The sequence below is a fragment of the Galleria mellonella genome, unplaced genomic scaffold, assembly GCF_026898425.1.
Source record: "Galleria mellonella isolate WM207_F2 unplaced genomic scaffold, CSIRO_AGI_GalMel_v1 utg133, whole genome shotgun sequence".
NCBI lineage: Eukaryota > Metazoa > Arthropoda > Insecta > Lepidoptera > Pyralidae > Galleria > Galleria mellonella.
Window position 1 is genome coordinate 357,300 of NW_026441990.1, and position 14,898 is coordinate 372,197.

The window sequence follows — 14,898 nt, forward strand, 5'->3', positions numbered from 1 at the left end:
ATGAAAACGATATGACCAGAATATTGTAATTTTTTTATTATTTTCTTTATGCAAATTCAAGACACAAATTGTAGATTGGATAATAAGTAAGTGTCCTAGTATATGACAATGTTTTATATACTCTTTGTCCTATAAAAAATCATATTATCATTAGCTTGAATAGATATCATAAACAGATTTTTTATAGATTCTAAAAGAATTACATTCCAAAGAAAAGCTATTTTCTATAACTTTTTTATAACTTTCAAGAAACCCATAGATAAATTTCTTTATCTTTTTTTTAAATAAATATAATAAATACAGTAATAAAAATAGTTTATAATAATATCATTTAATAAACAACTTTTACTAGTATTAATCAGGTTGTATTTATATTGTCATATATATGCATATACAGGAATAAAAAACCTAAATACTCGGTTTTTTATTCCTGTATATACATATATATGATTTTCAATATAAATACAGAATATTGTAATTTTTTTAATTTTCTTTATGCAAATTCAAGACACAAATTGTAGATTGGATAATGATTAGTATACTGTCCTATAAAAAAGTAAAGATATCATAAACAGATTTTTTTGTTTATTCCAAAGAAAAGCTATTTTCTATAACTTTTTTAAATGATATTATTATAAACTATTTTTATTACTGTATTTATTATATTTATTTAAAAAAAAGATAAAGAAATTTATCTATGGGTAATATTGATCGATACTTTTAAAAATGTTCCCAACGAGGGTTGACGTCATACAGGTGGCCGGTCGCAAACCTAAGCCAAATCTTTTTTTAATATGGATATAAAACGTATTACTCCAACCCAATGTAATAATTGGGATAAGGGTAGGAAAAACAAGAAGACTTAAAAATGTATAATGTCAATGAATAATAAAATAAAAAACTCTTCGTTCTGAGTATTTAGCACCTAATTTGATACAGTAGAAACCAATAAGGGAATTTTTATAATTCAAAATAACGTGTTTTTATATCTTACGACTAAGCTCACGAGTTGTACATAGTTATTATGAAAAATATATATTAATATCAAGTAGGTACTGAATTCAGATGTTTGAAAAAAAACGAGACACTATTATTACACAACTGCGCAAAAATTGGGTATTGTTTTATATGTGTACATCTACAGACGTATGTTAACTTCGGTAGACGGTTGTATCAACTAATTTGACGTGAGGTGTCTATCATTCAATAATTTTTGTATCTATTATTGTTAGTCCTGCACTAGTTATTACCTATTTAGAATTTCTTTCATAGATTTTTAGGTTATGTGACGTCACGTCAAAAAGAAAATGGCTGTAAGAACGCGCGTTACGTACATTTGTCGCTGCATGCTTAGATCATACGATCTAAAGTCATATTATGGAAGAGCGGTATAGATAGGTGTTACATATAAGTATATAGGTACATAATTATGTTGTGGTCCTTTTATTATTGGGTGTTATTTATTATGTAAGTATAGCTAATATTGATACATCAATACTTCGTAAGAAAAAAATTTAATAAAAAATTATAATATCATATTGCGTCTTTTAATAGATTCGTCTGTTTCTACATGTACAGTTCATTAGCTTATATTAATTATTTAATAATTATATTTAAACTACCTAATGAACTAGTATCGCATTACCAGCAGTCGATAGCTTTGCCTTTAATATTTTTTGCTTTGCCTTTAATTGTTTATCGTACTCGATTTAGTATGATACTTAATCGAGTTATTATTTTGAGAAAAAGGATACTCCAATGTCTCTGCCAGCCATCTGAACACATTTTCTGTTCAACAGAAGTAATCTACTATATCAATATATTTGTTTCTATATTTCACTATATTTAGAATACTAACCAGTTCGAGTTGACTAAATAGGCGAAAGATAATTTTGTTTAAATGTTTACTTTTAATTAGTATTAATTAGTTCCTTCATTTATTTATGTGTTTTTTTTTTATAGTCGCGCACAGAAAAGAATTTTAGTCGATATTTTCGTAGTAGACCGAAAATCGTAGCATGTTCGATACGAAGTTTCTCTTAATTTCTCTTAAAAAAAAATCGTTGACTAAAGCGTAGAGTATAGTTGTCATTGATAAAAAATAGTTCAAAAATAGAACGTCTTATTTTGGTACCGAAAAAATTACATTATTCTAAAATTTAACATGGATCAACTTTAAATTTTTTTTAGTCTATGTCATTGGATGATGGTCTCTGGCCAAAGCTTAATAAATGAAAAAGTCTATGCCATATAAATGTTAAGTGGGGTTATTTTAAACTACTGTCTTGATTTAGTTTCATTGCGGTTGCTGCATCTGTGTCTTTCGGCATTGGCAGAGCCATTTAATAATACGTGCGTTCCTCTCCACCACACTAGGGGGCTCTGTATTTCTGTAAATTTGTTTCTGTACAGTTGGTCCTTGTACCTGTAAAAAAAATCATATACTTACTACTTGGCCAGACCTTTTTTTTATACTACAAAGGTGCCAAAACAAGCATACAACCCGATTGATGTTAAACGATTACTGTAGCCTATGGTCGCCTGCAACAGGGGTTTAACGTGCGCATTGTCGACTCTGAAGAAACCTTAATATATCCTTTTTAAAGAATTCCATACTGTTGTAGTAGACTCTAGGGAAAACTTCGACAGGGAGCTCATTCCATAGCCTAATAATTTAAATTATAAAATTAACAACATTGTTTCATGAAAAGGTTTAAGTTTAGGTTTAGGTTTAGGGTAGTAGACCTAATATAGGACCACTTACAGAAATTAAATCTTATTAAAATTATATAAATGAAAGTTTATAATGACAGATGGATGGATACTCTTTCGACGAAAACTACAGAACGGATTTGAATTGAAATTAATGAAATTTGGTGCATGGGTCGGTTATAACTAAGCAATTGGGATACTTTATCTATTGGTTTTCATAAATGAAGCTATATCCCATAGCTTCATAGCTAGTAATTGTGTAACATTGCCTAAGATAAGAAAATTTAATTTTAATAAAATTAATAACAAAAAAAAATGGATTCTCAAGGTTGACTGGAAAAAATCCCATTAAGGGATAATAACTCCGCCTGTGTGCATTTTTGTTATAACTTAATATCTATATTAAAAATGAATATACAAAAACATAAATAAATAAATATGCAACCTACTTTTACCGTACCTTATAATAAAATAGGTACAGACTCAAATGAACAACAATATTTTGCTGTTTACATTTTAAATTTGTAACCATAAAAAAAAAATAACAATATTACCGTATAATCCGCGGCGGCGGCCAACTGATTAGAGTCCACCGTGGACGCTGATGAAAAGAAAACAGGACTCTCAGAGGCCGAGTCCCTGACAAGAGCCTCGTACTGTCTCGCGTCGAGTCCAAGCCGCTCGAAGAAGTGCTGTAGTCGCGTTGACTCTTCTGACGGGCTGTCGGGGGAGTCTTCGCCTTCGCAGGGAGCTGACGCGGGGCTGCGGCCGTCCGTGCGCCTATATCTGTAACATTTATGATTTTGTGATAGAAACATAAAATATCACTGTTCAAAAATACTTGCACTCATAAACTCGCACTACCATTGTTTTCTCATTGTGATTATTTCTTGTAATTATTTATATTTATAATAATTTTACTATTGTAATCTTTTGGAGGAAACAATAAAGAGTATCTATCTATCTACCTTTTTCTTCGCAAAAAAATAGCACGCAATAATTTGTAATATTTGATTTTAAAACACATAATCATAGATTTCGCTTCACAACATAGATTTAAGGTAGTTTTCTATACTTCACAACAAGCAAAACTGTCAATATGTTTTAAAAAGTCCACCTTACACAAATTATAACAGAATTTGTTTCGTTTAATAGACGTTCGCACTGTGAACGTGACATTAACGGACACATTCACATTATTTTGTTTTCATATTTACAGTATCTTGGGCATGTACTTAGACACGACAGATATCATTGTTTACACGTGATTATAATGGGCAAAATTGCTTAGAATTGGTTTATAATTAGTGAAGTATTAGTACAACGCCCACAAAAATAGCAAAATTGAGAACTTATTTATTATTTTTGAACTCACCTATCAGAGATATCGGATTTGGAACGTAGTATTGGCCTTGGTCGACGTTGCTTGTACCGCAGGCACCGTTGTCGTTTAAACGTACCAAGCGGTGACGTCACCTCCTCCGGTGGACATATCTGTAGGTATAAAAATATCATAGTAACGTTTAATATTAAATAACAATAAAAAAATATAGTTGCCTGGAATCGGTACATATAAATTGGTTTGAAGATTAAATTTTGGAAGTGTCGGTAGACAGAAGGACAAGGAACAAGGAAAGGCCATGTATTTTTTTTTTGGTGGCTGTAAATGGTATGATAACCCCGCCTGCGCTAACGGGATACACTGAAGGGTGATAGATGAGAATAAAAACAGGTCAGTTAGCCCATCATGATGAATTCATCAGGAATTAAATATAATAGTTTCCAGGGAGAACCGCGAGGAGGTCGACCTGGTTGGGTATATTGCTAGCAATGGGATTCTCAGTCTCCATTACTAACAATCGCTTTCCCCCTCAAGCCACATATTTTATTTAATAAAAAAAAAAATAAAAAAATTACGTGCATTAATTTACCCTAGCGGAGTGGGTATCTCGCTGTGTGGCCCTGGCATAGAACGGGCCACCCTTCCTTTCCTGTGAGTATCGTAAGAAACGACAAAAGGAACTTAAGAAAAATGGATGTCCCCCTTATAAAAGAGTTTTCGAAATCAGTTAAAAACTGACGGAGTTAAGAGGTAACAAATAAAAAAAAAATACAAGCGAATTTTGTACCTCCTTCTCTTGAAGGAAGGAAAGTTGAAGAACTTCTTTAGATAGATAGATAGATACTCTTTATTATTTCCTCCAAAAGATTACAATAGTAAACTTATTATAAATATAAACAATTGCAAGAAATAATCCCAATGAGAAAACAATGGGCGGCCTTATCGCTAAAAGCGATCTCTTCCAGGCAACCTTTGAATGGAGAGGAGTAATTATAAACAGTTTGATCGGAGGCACGATGAAATTCAATTTAAGATTAGCTCATCATCGAATCGCCCGAGAAATATATTATTAACCCTCTCCACACCCCGCCTGCGAGACATCATACTATCCTCGGTATCACGATTTAATAAGACCAACGCAAATGAGCCGCTTAGCTCTACTCACTTAGGAGTTTCTGGTGAGACACGTAGAATATATATCGCTGAACACCTGTCGCCTGAATGCAAGTCTCTGCATACTAAAACTAGAATCGTCGCAAAGGAAAAGAAATATAAGTATGTCTGGGTGAAATACGGTCGCATTTATGTGCGTAAAGACGACAACTCAAACTGTATTTCGATTAAAAACGAGGATTCATTGGCCAGGTTGTAATTCGGTCACTCCTCCACGTTTATTCTATAATTATTATATCGTTATTTTTTATAAACTTTTGTATTTTTTTTTTGTCATATTAGCATATTGTAACTCTGTTTTATTTCTTATTTTAATTATCTATGTTTGTGTACTACCAAAATGTCAATAGGATTAGATCTAAGCTGGACGAATTGTATATTAATATTTTAAATTCTAATTATGATGTTATCTGCTTGACGGAGACTAATCTGAATAGCTCTGTATTTGATGCTGAATTTCTCGATACTCGGTACAATGTCTTTCGCAGAGATCGTTCCACAACTCTTATCAATAAAACTGAAGGGGGTGGAATCGCAATTGCAGTAAAAAAGAATCTCAGATGTGTCCGTCAGGTTTGTTGGGAAAGTGGAGTCGAGGATTTGTGGTTAAGTATTTTTCCTAATAATTCAAAAAATAAGGTGATAAATTTATGTCTGTGCTATTTACCTCCTGACTTAATAACAACAATGTTGCAAGAATTTTATAATAACATTCAGAATATAATGTTACGCTCTAACGAATTGAGTGATTTTTTGTGTATTGGTGATTTTAATACGCCTGGTATCTTATGGTCTGGATCACCTAATTACGCGGCAATGACACCGAGTGATCCCCAAGATCGTAAAGCTTGCCTTCTTATTGATGTTATATCTTTGTGTGGCCTAAACCAATTCAATAATATACCAAATAAAAACAACCGTTACTTGGATCTTGTACTTTCTAATTTGCCAACCCTACAGGTTTATGCAGCGAGTCCTCTTATTCGAATCGATGAACACCATCCCTGTCTTTGTATAGATATACACACTTCAAATAGTTTCAATCCTCCCAAATCTAAAATATGCCAGCGTCCGAATTTCCGTAAAGGTAACTATGAAAAAATTAGAGCTGAGCTTGGGTGCATCGAATGGTCAAATGTACTGTCATATGCAGACGTTAATAGTGCAACTGAGACATTTTATAAAATACTTGAAAATTTAATAAGTAAACATATACCGTTAACAGTAGTTGGTTCACATTCGTACCCTTGTTGGTTTAGTCGCTCGTTAAGGAAGTGTCTGTCTGAAAAGCATAAGTACCATAAACGATATAAAAAATTTGGCAATCCCCGGGACTATGATACTTTCGCTCTTCTTAGAACTCGATGCAAAAGACTTATTAATGAGTGTCATAAGAACTATTTATCATCAGTAGAGGAATCTCTTATGTCTGATGTCAAGCACTTTTGGAGATATGTTCATAATAGAAAATCTTATTATGCCGTACCGCCTACACTTAAATTTAACGGTTCTACATCTACTAATTATAATGAAGCTAGTGAATTATTTTCCAGTTATTTCAGCTCTGTATTTGTCAATCCTTATAGCGTAACGAACTCGAACTCTTATAAAGCTACTGTACCGAACTACCCAATTCACATAATTTCTTTCACTGAATCTGATATAAGGAGTACAATAAAAAAACTAGATCCCAACAAGGGAGCTGGACCAGACCGCATACCACCTTTCTTTATTATCTCCTGCTTTAAAGAACTTGCTGTACCCCTTTGTATTATTTTTAATAAATCATTAGAATCTGGTACTTTTCCTACTTGTTGGAAAATTGCACACATTGTACCGATTCACAAGTCTGGTGATATTACTATGTGTGAGAATTATAGACCGATTAGTAAATTGTGTAGCTTTGCCAAACTATTTGAAAGTCTAATTTACGATGAACTCTACTATCACGTCTCACAATTTATAACACCTAACCAGCACGGTTTTATACCAAAAAAGTCTACAATAAGCAATCTCCTTGAATATAAAGATTTCCTTTGTAGAGCATTTGCTACCCGAACTCAAGTTGACTCTATCTACACGGACTTCTCCAAGGCATTTGACAGGGTTCACCATTTGACTCTTTGTAATAAACTTAGACACTTCGGTATTCATGGTAGTCTTCTTCGATGGTTCGAGTCATACCTCGCTAACAGAAGCCAATTAGTTACGCTCAATGGACACTTATCCTCACCTGTTCCTGTAACCTCAGGAATTCCTCAAGGTTCTCATATTGGTCCTCTCTTATTTATTATCTTCATTAATGACCTCGTAGAAAAACTAAGGTGTCCATCGCTATTATATGCCGATGATTTAAAGGTTTTTTGTACCATAAGAGATTTCAATGATTCACAATTGCTTCAATACGATTTAGATACAATATCCGAGTGGTGCATTAATAATTTAATGGGTCTAAATGTACGTAAATGATTTGTGTTGTCTTTCACTCGCAGATCACAAAAATTAATTTATAATTACACTATTAATGGACAAATACTAGAACGCAGAAATGTCGCTAATGATCTGGGTATTATTTTTGACGACCAACTTTCTTTTAAACCACACTATGAATGTATTATAAACAGAAGCAACCAACTGCTGGGATTTATTACTAGATTAACTAAAAATTTTAAAAATCCTAGCAGTTTTCTTTCTCTATATCAATCACTGGTGAGAAGTATTCTGGAGTATGGCTCGGTATCTGGTCTCCATTTTATAAAGTACATTGTGATCGTATTGAGAGTGTTCAGCGAAAATGCCTTAATATACTCGCGTTTCGAACGGGCTTGCTTCGCAAACTGAGCTCTTATGAAAACAAGCTTGAACACTTTCATATTACATCTTTAGAGAGGCGTCGTCAGCGTAGTGACATACTATATCTGTACAAAATCATCCATAACGTCATAGATTCTCCATCTCTACTGCTTAATTTAAATTTTAATACGAGGTACAAAGCACGTAATCCCACTCATAAATTGTTTACATTGCAAGTGTACAAAAATAACACTTCTTATTACAATCCTGTGGTAAGAATGTGTCGTCATTATAATGACTTACTGCTCGACCACAAATCCATCGACATATTCGGTACAAAATATTTGATATTTAGGAAGAACTTGATTTCTATTATGTAGAACACGATTGAAAATATGTTTTTTTTTTATATATAGTTTTATCTTTTATATATTTATATAACATTTTAATTATTTCTTTTTATATTATGTGTTTGCTTTTAATGTATTACTCAAGCTGTGCACATAATATAATCGGATTATAACCTAGCCGAATCACAAATGTAATTATTACTTAAGTTTCTTATGGTTGTAATCTGTTTTATGTGTCAATAAAAATAAAAAAAAAAAAAAAAAAAAAAAAATATTTCTTAATATACAGATATGATACATGTAATAATGTAAAATATATATCCCTACTCATTATATACACTTATATACTATTATATATTATTATCGTAGTTAACTTATAAAGAATACATTGCGATAGGCCAATTGGCCTGCTTTCATCTTGGCCTATTACTAGGGCTCTGCCAGCGTATACCGATAACATAGGTGCGATATATATTTTTTAAGTTGTTATTACTTGCAATCTAACTATATGTAAGTGTTGTGGATTATTGAAATAAATTTTCATTCAATCATTTATTCAACAAAGATTCTGGAGACTTCCATTTTAATGTCTTCAAATAATAGATCAGTGCGAACCGGGATTTAGGTCTTCTTGAGTGACAAAGTAACTGATATTATTGTTATTACCGCACGTAACAGAAAAAATATCATCATCCAGATAAAATGACTCCAGAAAAACGATTTTATGGGATTCTATGGGCCTGTATAGTGTACATACCTGTGTAGTGTTAACGTACTCCTGGGTATCGTCCGCGCGCGGCCGCATGCGCACCTCCTGGTACTGTGGCTGCTTGCTTATCAGTTCCGTGCTAGGCTCGTGGTACCTGTATGCAAAAATAATAATAAAACAAATAATATGAGGACAGTAAAAACATAATAAAAACATACACAAACCCATACATATGCATTTATCGCTATATAGTCCCGGTATACAATGGGTCACCCCTTCATTTCCCATGGGTGTCGTAAGAGGTGACTAAGGGAAATAAATGGTCTAGGGATGGGCAGTAGCGTCTCTCTTAAAGCATCATCAAAGCTTAATTGCGGTTGCTAATCTGCCTGCTAAGAGTGGCAACTACTGGCAAAACTCCCCTCTTATGGGGAGGCATATGTGTAGCAATGGACAGTTAATGGGTGATTTATTAATATAAAAAAAAGTATTTATAAAAGGGACACAATTTTCAAACAATAAATTACTCCTTTCCATTCAAAGGTTGCTTGCGAGAGATCGCTGTATGAGACAAGACCGCCTATTGTTTTTTAGTGTGACCTGAATCTATTTAAACCCTATTTGAAAATTTAAAATACATTGCGTTATTTAAGATTTTTTTTTTTAGAAAGAAAAATATAGTTTTTTATCGTGATAAAACCATTGAATAAAGGAGGGGGGGGGGGGGTTGTTAGTAATATGGACTAGTCAATATACCTTATCAGGTCGATTTTTACGTGGTCCGCCCTGGAAACCATCGTGCTGAATTCCAGGTGTATTCGTTACGATGGGCTAACTGACCTGCTTTTTCATTCTCACCTATCATCCCTGATGCCTCGCCAGCGTATACCGTTAGCTCAGGCGGGGTTACCATTCCATTATCATAAGAAAAAAAAACACTGAATAAAGTGTACACTAACCGCAAATGTAAAATTCATTTGTCCCCTGCGTTATACACTAGAGGAAAAAATTAAGGGATAAAAAATATGCAAAATTTTTTTGATCGGATAGCTTGTTCATTCAGCTTTAAAGCTAAATGATCAAGCTATCCGATCCATATAGTGGTTAAGTTAGAAAATTTTTTTCCAATTTCGTAGACCAAAAAAAGAACCAATTTAAAAAAAAAATATTTTTTCGGTATTCATTAGGATTGAGCGGAACACGTTGCTTAAAAAATGTTTTTATCATAAGATCTCAAAAGTAAAAACTTTGAGCTTTAAAATCCTTTTTTTAAATTCCAGTACGACCTTTTTAAGGAAAATACAGCTACTTGAAAAGCCTCAAAAAATTTGGCATTTTTTTGGATCCCATAGTTTTTTCCTCTAGTGTATAACACAGGGGACAAAAGAATTTTACATTTGCGGTTAGTGTACATATATACATTTGTGTATATACAAAAAAAAAGAAAAAAAAAAACTAATCAGGTATACGAACTAACCTGTTGTAATCTCTAGAACTGTATTCCTTCCTGCCGACGGTGAGGCACTTGAGTGGCGCCTTATAGGTGCACTCGTAGTCTCTATAGTCGTACATAGGCGGCTCGTCTTGGAACTGAGGGGGAGGGGCGCTCGCCTGTATACCACAAGTACGTTAAATTACTATTTATTACCGTTCCCATTACCATCTTTTTTCCATTTTAGAAAACTACTACATTATAGTACTTAGATGTAAGGTGCGCATAAGATTATTTGCACATGTGTTATTAATATGAGCATTTTTCTTTTTTTTTATTAGTTACTTCTTGCGCCAAATAGCTACCGTTTTTTTTCTTTTCTTCTCCATTAGATAGTTGTCTGGAAGATATATATATATATATATATATATATATATATATATATATATATATATATATATATATATATATATATATATATATATATATATATATATATATATATGTGTGTGTGTGGGTTTTTTTATATTATATCCAAGTACAGAACACTTAATTTTAGCTAACTACATTTAGTTAAAACTAATTCCTCTTAAAAAAGTAAAACGAACTTATTTTTTTCATATTTCTTCCAAATCAGCTATGAGCTTATATTGTGTGAGTGACAATTATATATATATATATACATATACATATATATATATATATATATATATATATATATATATATATATATATATATATATATATATATATATATATATATATATATATATATATATATATATATATATATATATATATATATATATATATATAATTGTATGTATGTATGTATATTTGTATTATCCTTTAAGTGGTGCAATTAAAAGTAAATAAATAAACCATAAGACTGCAGATTATATAGATAGAGCATTGAAAACGGGTCAACTTTTTGTCAGCTAATTATGAAATTAGCTGTCTAGTTTTTTATTAATGTTCTATTTACATAGGCACACAATGTATCTATATTCAATTATTATAAAAAAGTGCACAATTTACAAGACAAAATAAATATAGAAGTTATAAAGGGAACACTCATAACTATTTATCACGCAAAATTGTATGAAAAAGTTGACCCGCTTTTCTCGAAGCATTTGTATGGAGACACTCTATATAATCTAAGGACATGACGTACACAAATCCATCAATAAAACATGACTATGATGTTACTTGGAAGTGTATCCCGACGGTGGGCTGCGCGGAGTACACTGGCGGGTGGTGGGCGTGCGGGGCCGGCGGCAGGGGGTGCGGCGGGTGCGGCGGGGGCGGCGGGGGCGGCGGCGAGGGCGCGCCGTCCTGGAACTGCGGCGGCGCCGACACGTAGCACTCCAGCTCGCCCTCGGCGCCGCCGCCGCGCCCGTACTCAGGGTAGTACGAGTTGTATCGACTGGAAAATTTATATTACATTTTTTATTTACCTTACCTCTGGTTTATTTGAATAGTAGAAATATTTGTAGTAAAAATATAGATTATATGCCTCCGGTCGAACTGTTTATAATTATTCTTCCTCATCCAAAAGTTGTCTGAAAGAGATTGCTTTTAATAAGGCCGCCCATTGTTTTCTAATATGTCATCTTTTCTAGTAATCATTTATATTTATAATAAGTTTACTAATATAATTTATTTATATATTCATTAGTACATACATGTGTACATGGCGGACTTAATGCTAAAAGCATTCTCTCCCAGTCAACCATAGGGAAGTGTCAGAATACTCGAATGCGGTACTAGTAATTATTGATATACATATATACTAAAATTACATATATAAACGAATAAATATATATAAATAACAAATATACGTACACATATATAACATATACCATATTATACACGAAATTGAGAATAATATAACGTACTATAATCTTTTGGAGGAAACAATAAAGAGTATCTATCTATGTACATCTGAAATCCACGCGTACGAGGTACCGGGCAAGAAGTTAGCACTGTTATCGAATAGAAAAGTGAGTGCGTACCTGGCCTGGTCGTGCTGCGTGGAGGAGCCGGAGTCGGTGCGCATGGCGCGTGCGTGCGCGTGCGCGTGCGCGTGCGCGTGCGGCGGCGCGCTGCGCTGCGTGTAGTGGCCGCTCGAGCCGCCCGAGTCGCGCGCGAACGACGACCCGCACCGGCTGCCCAAACACGTCGCACTCATTACTTTGTATGTATGTATCAGCAGTTAACTGTCCACTGCTGAACATAGCCTCCCCCATAAGGACAGTTTTGCTAGTAGTTGCCATGCCTGGCAAGCTGATTGACAACCGCAGTTTGACTTTTGGTGATGTTTTAAGTTGGATTTAAGATCCCTCAGTTACCTCTTACGACATCCACAGGAAAGAAGGGGGTAGCCTATTCTATGCTGATTTACATGGCCTATATGACCTACCACGACCCTTTACCTCATTGGCATATTTAACAGCGTTCATGACTTTCGCTTACCGAAGTGAAGAAACGTCGCAATTATTTGACAATTATTAAAAACTATTTAACAATCGTTGATGTTATTGACTGATTATTTAAAAAGTTATTTACTAGCGAACTGAAACGTTAAAAATACAATATATAATATTTTTATTAAGCTGTCGGTAGAAATTTGGATTTTGATAGCAAAAATGTATTAAAAAATTTTGAATCAAAATATGAAGTAACGGACTTCAATTTTTGATTTAAAATTTGAAGACAGTTGCATAGTTTTTAGTGAGCAACGTATTCTATGATTATTAACGTTTTAGTAATATTAAAATATGTTCAATTGTTTTGCAATTCTCAGATAAGCTAAAGTATGAAGCTGAAGATCAAATAGATTTCCAGTGAAGAACCGGCAGGGAACAGGGGTTGTCCGCTTCGAGGACGATGACATGTACATCTTGCTAGCAGCCCTCGATTGTTCATTTTTAAATAATGGTCTTTTTATAATTTTATAACGCTCTAATAACATAGTGTGCTTATCATAAAAGGTATCCACTGTGACATGGAGTCACTATTATCCAATATCGAGGACAGGATGCCTAAAGAAAGTAACACCGAAAAAAAAAACATATCTAGGTTTTAGTGGTTAAACAGTGTTACCTGTTATACGAGTGATAATTGTCGTCACCAGGCGAGGGGTGCTCGGAGAAGGCCTCGCACGAGGACAGCAGCGAGGAATGGTTGGATCTGGTCCCCTTGGAGGAGCAGGACGCGGTGCGCTGGTGGCCCGAGTGGCGGCGCCGCCGCGGCGACCGGCCCATCGACCCCATCGTGTGGATTTCACTCGTATTCATGCTGAAAGCGAACAAGATTCATGGAATTATCATATTCATATATATATATATATATATATTGATGGACTCACGTATGTGTGCCTCGGCTACGCCTCGGCCCACATTTGCACCTTTCCATCAATGCCTCAGTTGCTGGCCGCTGCACTAATGTACTATTGTAATATCAAGACAAGCACCTAATTTATCAAAGAAGCAGATTCTCAATTCGGTTGTAATTTTTTTGTTTGTTACCTCCTAACTCCGTCAATTGTAAACCGACTCGGAATTCTTTTTATCTGAATGGATATACTTTCAGATTGTTCCCATTCCATACAAATTTTATCAAAATTGGTTCAGCAGTTTGGTCTTCAAATCACAATGATTGGTGAATTTGGTGAATCTGGAGGTGGCTTTTTTTGTGGAACATTTTTGTCGAATGTTTTTCTTTTTAAAGTTCTTTGAATTGTATATAATATTACACTAACTGTTCAGGGTAACAGCGCGTCTGCGTGTGTAGATCAGGCAAAGATTTATGGCTGTTGATATTACAGCTGTCCTCTTCTCGCACGCTCGGCTGCGAGTGGGAGTTTGACCTGAAACAATAATGAATCATTACAAATAACAACCGTCGTGAGGGAGGAGATTATTAGTAATGGAGGTTTTATAAAGTACATATATGTAAGGCGGGGCATCAGTAAGAGATGATAGGTTAGGGTGAGACTAGGTCAGTTAGCCCATTGTAACGGATCAACTAGAATTAACCACGTCGGTTTCCAGGGGGGAACAAGTGGAAGTCTTGGTGGATGTTAATGGAATGGTAATCCCGCCTGCGCTATCGGTATACGCTGGCAGGGTACCAGTGAGTGGTGATAGGTGAGTATGAAATCAGGTCAGTTAATCCATTGTGACGGATTCATTAAGAATTAATCACGATGGTTTCCAAGGGGAACTGCTTGAAGTTCGACCTGACAGGGTATATTGCAGCAATAGGGATTTTTTTTAATGGATGATAGGAAATGGTAACCCCGCCTGGGCTAACGGTATACGCTGGCGGAGCACCAGTGAGGGATGATAGGTGAGGATGAAAAAAAGGCAGGTCAGCTAGCCCA

At 34.4% G+C, this 14,898-nt stretch overlaps 1 protein-coding gene across 2 annotated transcripts in view; it reads right to left on the reverse strand.

The window, feature by feature from the left end:
* Positions 1–649: 649 nt before the first annotated feature.
* Positions 650–14,898, reverse strand: part of LOC113511161 (serine/arginine repetitive matrix protein 1) — a 94,246-nt gene continuing 79,997 nt past the window's right edge. For both annotated transcript variants that reach the window (XM_031912059.2, XM_026894770.3), the window contains exons 9-17: positions 14,275–14,382; positions 13,617–13,811; positions 12,527–12,679; positions 11,721–11,937; positions 10,557–10,690; positions 9,128–9,233; positions 4,088–4,206; positions 3,267–3,498; positions 650–2,425 (exon numbers count right to left, since the gene is read on the reverse strand). In XM_031912059.2, the coding sequence (XP_031767919.1) occupies positions 2,297–2,425; positions 3,267–3,498; positions 4,088–4,206; positions 9,128–9,233; positions 10,557–10,690; positions 11,721–11,937; positions 12,527–12,679; positions 13,617–13,811; positions 14,275–14,382 (1,393 nt within the window). In that variant the 3' untranslated portion in view covers positions 650–2,296. The remainder of the gene's footprint in view (positions 2,426–3,266; positions 3,499–4,087; positions 4,207–9,127; positions 9,234–10,556; positions 10,691–11,720; positions 11,938–12,526; positions 12,680–13,616; positions 13,812–14,274; positions 14,383–14,898) is intronic.